This window comes from Dipodomys ordii, unplaced genomic scaffold (assembly GCF_000151885.1).
Source record: "Dipodomys ordii isolate 6190 unplaced genomic scaffold, Dord_2.0 Scaffold21, whole genome shotgun sequence".
Taxonomy (NCBI): domain Eukaryota; kingdom Metazoa; phylum Chordata; class Mammalia; order Rodentia; family Heteromyidae; genus Dipodomys; species Dipodomys ordii.
The window spans coordinates 6698499-6705780 of NW_012267237.1; the positions used below are offsets into that span (position 1 = coordinate 6698499).

Sequence of the window (7282 nt, forward strand, 5' to 3'; positions counted from 1 at the left end):
TGAGGTGGGCGGGGTTCCCAGTGGGGGCGGGCTCAAGTGGCTGGAGCAGGTTGAGTGGCACGGGGAGCCCCCAGGGAGGGCGTGAGTCCCTCCCGGGGTGGGCGGGGCTCCCGGCAGGGGCGGGGCTCCGTTGGCTGGGGCAGTTCGAGTGGCACGGGGAGCCCCCAGGGAGGGCGTGAGTGGCTCCCGAGGTGGGCGGGGCTCCCGGCAGGGGCGGGGCTCGGGGCAGTTGGAGTGGCACGGGGATCCCCGAGGCGACTTCGTTGAATGAGGAAGGGCCGCTGTCGTCTCGGTGCGCCGCCCCTGCTCCCCGTTTGGACCCCGGAGTTGAGGACGGCGGCCCATCGTCCTGCCCGCGCTGGTTTCTCCTCGCGGGCCGAGCTGTGGCCTCCGGACGGTTGGCGGCTTGGGCTCGGTCTTCATAATTGACTGGTGTAATCCTGAGCAGAAACCGGCTCGGTTCCCGGCAGGCGCGGAGGGCGCTAGGTGGAGACATTCGTTAAGGAGAGAGAGAGGGAGCGCGCGCGTGCGCGAGCGTGCACACACACACACACACACACACAGGCACACGCGCACGCGCGCGCGCACACACACACACACGGGCACACGCGCACGCACACACACACACGGGCGCACGCACACACACACGGGCACACGCGCACGCACACACACACGGGCACACGCGCACGCACACACACACACACGGGCGCACGCGCACGCACACACACACACACACACACGGGCACACGGGCGCACGCGCACGTGCCCGCGCTGCGCCCCGGGACGCTGGGCTGCGCACAGCGGGAGTTGAGGGAAGTGTTTTGCCCTTGCGGCCCGAGCGAGCTGACGGGACGTGCTGGGCCAGGCCGCCCGCTGGCCTCTGCTCCCGGTCCAGCTCCGCAGGGTGAGGTCCCGCGCGGCCTGGAGCCCCCCCTGCCCCGTGCCGCCCCTGGGAAGGGCCGAGCCGGCTAGGCGCACCCCCAGCCTCAGAGCCCAGGCTTCCCCAGGCTGGGAGCTCGGGGCGGGTTGGAGGCAGATGTGACGCTGCTGCCCAGGCCAGGCACGGTGGCTCATGCCTGTGAAACCAGCGTGGGTGGCAGAGACAGAGAGGATGGCCACTGAGAGCCACCTCACACGGAAAGTGACACCCCCTCTCAAACTAGAAGCCAGAAGGACTCTAAAAGCCAGGCGGATGTGAAATTGCAGCCATGGTCAGGTGTGGTGGGCTCTGAGCCACTGAAACCGTGAGCTACAGACCCGCTCGTTTCCTTCATAAGTAGCTGCATTTCTGCTACACCGTTAAGAATCCCAGACCTTAGGCTGGGCCCGTGGCTCATGCCTATCAGCTACTCAGGAGGCTGAGATCTGAGGATCATGGTTCAAAGCCAGCCCAGGCAGGAAAGTCTATGAGACTTTCATCTCCAGTTAACCACCAGAAAGCTGGAAATGGTGCTATGGCTTAAGTGGTAGAGTGCCCACCTTGAGCTGAAGAGCTCAGGGACAATGCCCAGGCCCAGAGTTCAAGCCCCACAACCAACAAAAGCAAAAACAAGAAACACTGGGTTGATAACTTTGTTTTCCTTCAGCAGGCAGCCACTCTAGCACATGCAGACTCGGCTCTGGGATGTGTTGGGGGGGGGGGGGTTGTGTAGCTTTTTTCTCTCTCTCAAGGCTGGCACTTTGCTACCTCCTCCTCTTCTGACTATTTGGTGGTTAATTGGAGATGAAATGGACTTTGCTGCCCAGGCTCAGCCTCCTGAGATTCAGCCTCCTGAGTAGTTTAGGATTACAGGCACGAGCCACTGGTACCTGGCACAGATCATGTTTTTATTCTCTGGCTGGCTGAAGGTGCCCTCAGGGAAGTGGGTGTGAGCTGTAGTTGGTGAGAAAGTAGATTTCCCACACCTGGATAAAGAGCTGAGTGGGCCACTCCCTGCCTGCCCCCTCTCTCCACCTCCCTGCCCACCTTGGTCTCGCCACACCCCAGGACATATTTCCATTATGAGAGCAGTTCGCCTGACTGCTAAGGAGATGGTCCTTTCTTGGGCAAGCAAATGCCCAGCCCTTTGGAGCTGAGAAGTGTGTGTGTGTGTGTGTGTGTGCGCGCGCGCGCGTGCGAGTGTTCCTGGGAGAAGATGAAACGCTGATCTACACGCCCTTTCAGATATAGAAATTGCTGCAGATCCTGTCAGAAAGGGAACGGGATAGTGGCATGCTGTCTGTGCTGCCACGGTCTGCTGTGTCTCCCTTGAGCACTTCCTCCTGGATCCTGGAGCCTCTCCTGAGAGCCCTCAGCCCCCTCCCCCCACTGTGTGGTCAAGCCACCCTTGCAGCGCCACCCACGACTCTCAGCTCTCGATGTTGGGGTCCCTGTGAGCAGCTCCAGGGGGCCAGCAAGGAGCAGGGGTTAGAAAGCTCACAGCTTTATTTTTAGCAAATCTCTCAGCCAGAGACACGGCTTGTGCGGTTGCTGCGGGGCAGATGGCCGCCGTCTGTGCTGCTGTTGCTGAGCGAGTGCCCAGCCCTTGAAGCCCCACGCACACCAGAACACTGCTGCCCCACCGTGGTACACCCTGAATGTGGGAAGGGGTTTCCAGGGGTGGGGTGGGGAGGATACCCCACGGAGCAGCCATTGATGGTGACTGGGTCAGTATGGCTCAGCGCTCCTCTTGGTTCTGGAATGTGACAGGGGTTCTGACTCTGTCCCTGGCACCCTGAGAGCTGGCCCCGTGGCTGCTAGAGGGGTGGGGTGGAAGGGCTGCTGGGTCAATCCCCGTCCCCCTTCCCCCCCCCCCCAGCCCCTGGGCCAGTGAGGAGGATGGCAGCTGGCCCCCACTGGGTGGGGGATGCAGTCAGGCTCAGAGACACAGCCCCGCACACCGCGGGTCCCACTGTGGAGTGGCTCTGTAGTGACTGGCTACTGTCTGCCGCATGCCATGCTGCCCAATCAGCAGCGAGTCTTGTAACCTTAGCCTTAAAAATCAGCCCAGAGCCGGGCACCAGTGGCTCACACCTGTAGCTACTCAGGAGGATGAGACCTGAGGATCACAGGTCAAAGCCAACCCGGGCAGGAATGTCCTTGAAACTCATCTCCAATAAACCACCAGAAAGCCGGGAGTGGCACTGTGGCTCAAGGGGTAGAGCGCTAGCCTTGAGCTTAAGAGCTGAGGGACAGCGCCCAGGCCTAGAGTTCAAGCCCTGTGACTGACCTCCCCCCCCCCAAAAAAAAAACAAACTCAGCCCAGACTTTGCCCCTGCTTCCAGAAGGTTCCAGTGGCACCAGGCTGAGTTCCCAGCTTCCATCCTTATTGCTGGCCCCTCACAGTGAACACCAATGCCCCCACGATCTGCACGCTCCACAGGGCTGACCATGCCTTCCCTCGCTACCCGCCTGGAGCATCACTGAGTGGCCCAGACAGGGTTGGAGGTGGGTGACCGAGGAACAGTGAAGGGAGCCATGGGGGCTCCCATGCTGACCAGGATGGGGAGACAAGGGAACCGCGTCCCATAGACAGGCATGTGACTTTGGGGACAAGGACATGCGCCCAGCTTCAGGTGGAGTGACGGAAGGGGTGCTGGTGAGATGAGGCCACCATCTTGGTGAGCAGGCAGTGGGGCAGCATGGTGGGGTGGCCAGGCAGCAGGGGATGGAGGCCTGGGCTCCTCTGGGACTGCAATGGGCACCGTGTGAGGGCAGAGTGTGAACAGCACGGCCATGGCGGGTGCCACCCACTCCTGGCTGTCCGATAAGCATGTGGGACAGGCCTCCTCCTCGGCCTGACCCCCCCCCATGACAAAGTTCCCCCACTTCCCTAGAGAGTCCCTGGGGGCCACTCTGGGTCTGACGGGGCCCCACGGTTCTACCCTGGGGGTAGAGTTGTTCATTAACCAGCTGGGGTGCAGCTCCGTGGTACGCTGCCTGCCCGGCATGCGTGACACCCCGGATCTCTGCCCAGAAGCACAGGGCAAAGGAAAGTTCATCTTGAAAGACACTGAGGCTGTGTCTTATTCGTAGACAGTTATGCATGTTTACATATGCAATCAAACGCAAATTCACATGACCGACCTACCTTCCTTCCTTCTTTCCTTTCTTCCTTCCTTCCTTCCTTTCCTTCTTTCCTTCCTTTCCTTCCTTTTTTCTTTTTTCCCTCCCTTCCTTCCTTCCTTCCTTCCTTCCTTCCTTCCTTCCTTCCTTCCTTCCTTCCTTTCTTGCTTGCTTTTGGTTGTAGGCCTTGAACTCAGGGCCTAGATGCTGTCCCTGAGACTCTTTGTGCTCAAGGCTAGCACTCTATCACTTTGAGCCCCAGCGCCACTTCTGATTTTTGAGTGGGTAATTGGAATTAAGAGTCTCATGGGGACTTTTCTGTCTGGGCTGGCTTTGAACTGCGATCCTCAGATCTCAGCCTCCTAAGAAGCTAGGATTATAGACGTGAGCCCCCAGCACCTGGCTCCCCTTTTTCTTTTATGTTGTGGAAGCGATACGTGTGTGTGCCCTTAGGGAAGACCAGATTGTGGCTCAGGCAGACACTAGCTTGAGTGTTTCTGCGGCTTTAAATCTGAGTGACTTTGGGACTCAGAGTGACTGTGCCTTCCCATTTCCAGTCGCTGATCACCGCCATGAAGCATCTCTGCGAGATCCTCACCAAGGACCCCGAGGGAGGCCCTGCTCGGATCCCATTCGAGACTTTTTCCTATGTCTACCGCTACTTGGCCAATTTGGACCCTAGCATCTCTTCCTCTGAGATGGAATCCTATCTTGCTAGTTTAAAGGGGAATGTGTAAGTACGACCCTGGTGGGATTCCCTGCTTTCCTCTGAGAATGTCATCCCAAGGTGAAGACGCATGCGTGGTGCCCAGTGCGGCTCTCAGCGAGGCTGGGAGTCAGACACTGTGGAGGGAAGGTGACTGCTGCACGGCCTTTCCTGCCCTGTGCTTGGTTTGGACCAGTGCAGGCCTCTGGTTCCATGTTCTTAGCCGAGAGACTTGATGTATCCTGTCACTAAGAAAAGTGACCTTTCTTCTCTCTCTCTCTGCCCTTCCCCTCCCTCCTCACCTCTGCTCTCTCCCCCTCCCTTTCTCACTGTCTCTCCCACCATTAGCTCTGGGTTTTCTCAGCTGCAGTGTTTCCCTCCACGGCCCAGGCTGGCCTCCAAGTTGGGATCCCCCTGCCTCAGCCTCTGCAGCGCGCTGGGATTATATGGGCCTGGGCTACCCTACCCCGTGTCCCTGATTATTCCTCCAGATTCTCCTTGGGAGAGAGCGGCTGTGTGGGTGGTCAGCATCAGCCACTTGATGGGTGACCACTGGTGACCTGAGCGCAGAGGGACAGAAATCAGGCTGCAGGAGCGAGTGGCCAGGAGATGGGAAAAGTGGAGGCTGAAGCCTGCAGCATCTGCATGGGGCCCAGGGCTCCCGGGAGGCACAGAGAGGGAGCCGAGGATAGAGGCTGGGCCAGGGGAGGACACGTGCCAGCTCCCCCACCAAGCACTGCGTCCCCATGCTGGGCGAGGCCTGGTAGTGAGCTGAGCCTACAGGGCTCCGGGAGCCATTGCTCCTTCGATGGGGAGGGAATGCATCAACCCACCAGGGCCAGGGCTGGGCTGGTGATGACAGTGCAGCAGGCAAGGAGAAGCCACTCTGCCAGCTCCTCCCAGCCTCTCCCACTCCCCCTCCTTAGCTTGTTAATGAAACGGCTGAAGGTAGGAGTGAATTCCTAAGTGCAACTACTCTTTAGTAATCCATTTACTTACCCCGGCGTTCATCCATCCACCCCCGTACCCACATGCTTCCTGCTTGGGTTCCAGAGCATTTGCACCTCTTGGCGCCTCCTTGGGGACTCATGCTGGTCACCACTGGGCCTGTCATCCTGGTAGTGTGGGCACAGATGTCCCGGATCCTTCCTGCCTCAAGGACAAGAGAGGGGCAGGCCAGACGGGTGGTCCGGGCACTGGCCGGGGTGGCAGGAGGCGTATCTTGAACCCCAGGAAAGTTAGGGAGCCCCTTCCTGTCACCGGAAGGATCCTGTTGCCATGTGTTCTTGGCAACTTTGTTTTGTTTTTTGGGGTCCGGTTGTGGGGCCTGAACTCTGGGCCTGGGCGCTGTCCCTCAGCTCTTCAGCTCAAGGCTAGAGCTCTACCCCTTGAGCCACAGCACCACTTACGGCTTTTTTCATTTTGCTTATGTGGTGCTGAGGAATCGAACTCAGGGCCTCAGGCATGCAAGGCAAGTGCTCTACCACTGAGCCATCTTCCCAGCCTCTGTTCTTGGCAACTTTGGTCCTCAAGATTCAGCTGTTCCAAAGTTTAATTAGAAATGTCCATTCAGGTACCAGTGGCTTGCACCTGTAATCCCAGCTGCTCTGGAGGCTGAGAACTGAGGGTTGCAGTTCAAAGTCAACCCAGACAAAAAAGCCCATGAGACTCCAGTTAACCACCAAAAAGCTAGCAGTGGAGCTGTGGCTCAAGTGGTAGGACACCAGCCTTGAGCAGAAAAAGCCAAACAAGAGTACAAGGCCCTGAGTTCAAATCCTAGTACCATCACACCCACACCCCCCCCCCCCCCCCCCCCCCACACAGGATCATAGGATGTTTTGCTTTGGGTGGTTGGAATCAATGACGAGATTGCGGCCACCAGCTTGGAAGGGAACCTTTGAGATTGTCAAAGTGGTACTAAGTGGGCTGGAAGAAATTACTAATTATGTCTCCATCTGTTTCCAATGCAGAGAAGCTAGAAAGAATGGCATGATAGGACTTTCTGATTTCTTTGTTCAAAAGAGGAAACTTTAGAAAACCTTGAAGAGAAATCTCTGCAGATGTGGACCATTAATACAGAGAAGAACACATTCTAATGTTGAAATTGTGCTTTTGGAAAACCTTGGCACCAAATACAAGTTGTCATAAACCACTTTGAACTGGAAGTGTGAGCTTCTGTCTTAATGGAACCCTTCACCAGCCTTGGACCCTTCTTGGAGCAGCCCACAGCCGTGAGATAAGTCAGTTGTAGTCAAATGACCTATTTAAGGATTGTATGGTGGGAAGTGGGGACTGCTCTTCTTCTCCTAGCCCAGAGCTGGCACATGAGCTCATTTCTGCTCCCCAAGAAGCATGCCGACAGGGGCCAGGCACAGTGGTGTCTGCAGAGCCAAGGAATAACTGGACCTTTTTTTGTTGTTGTTGTTGGTTGTGAGACTTGAACTCTGGGCCTGAGCGTTGTCCCTCAAGGCAAGCTCTCTACCACTTGAGCCACAACACCACTTCCAGTTTTCTGGTGGTTTATTGGAGAG

General features: G+C 57.7%; 1 protein-coding gene across 1 annotated transcript in view; it reads left to right on the forward strand.

Moving 5' to 3' along the window:
- The window catches only part of Ropn1l (rhophilin associated tail protein 1-like), a 12715-nt gene extending 5809 nt beyond the window's left edge, over nucleotides 1-6906 (forward strand). Inside the window, exons 4-5 of the mRNA XM_013013849.1 lie at nucleotides 4603-4778; nucleotides 6722-6906. Coding sequence (XP_012869303.1) covers nucleotides 4603-4778; nucleotides 6722-6785 — 240 coding nt within the window. The 3' untranslated portion in view covers nucleotides 6786-6906. The remainder of the gene's footprint in view (nucleotides 1-4602; nucleotides 4779-6721) is intronic.
- Nucleotides 6907-7282: the final 376 nt, after the last annotated feature.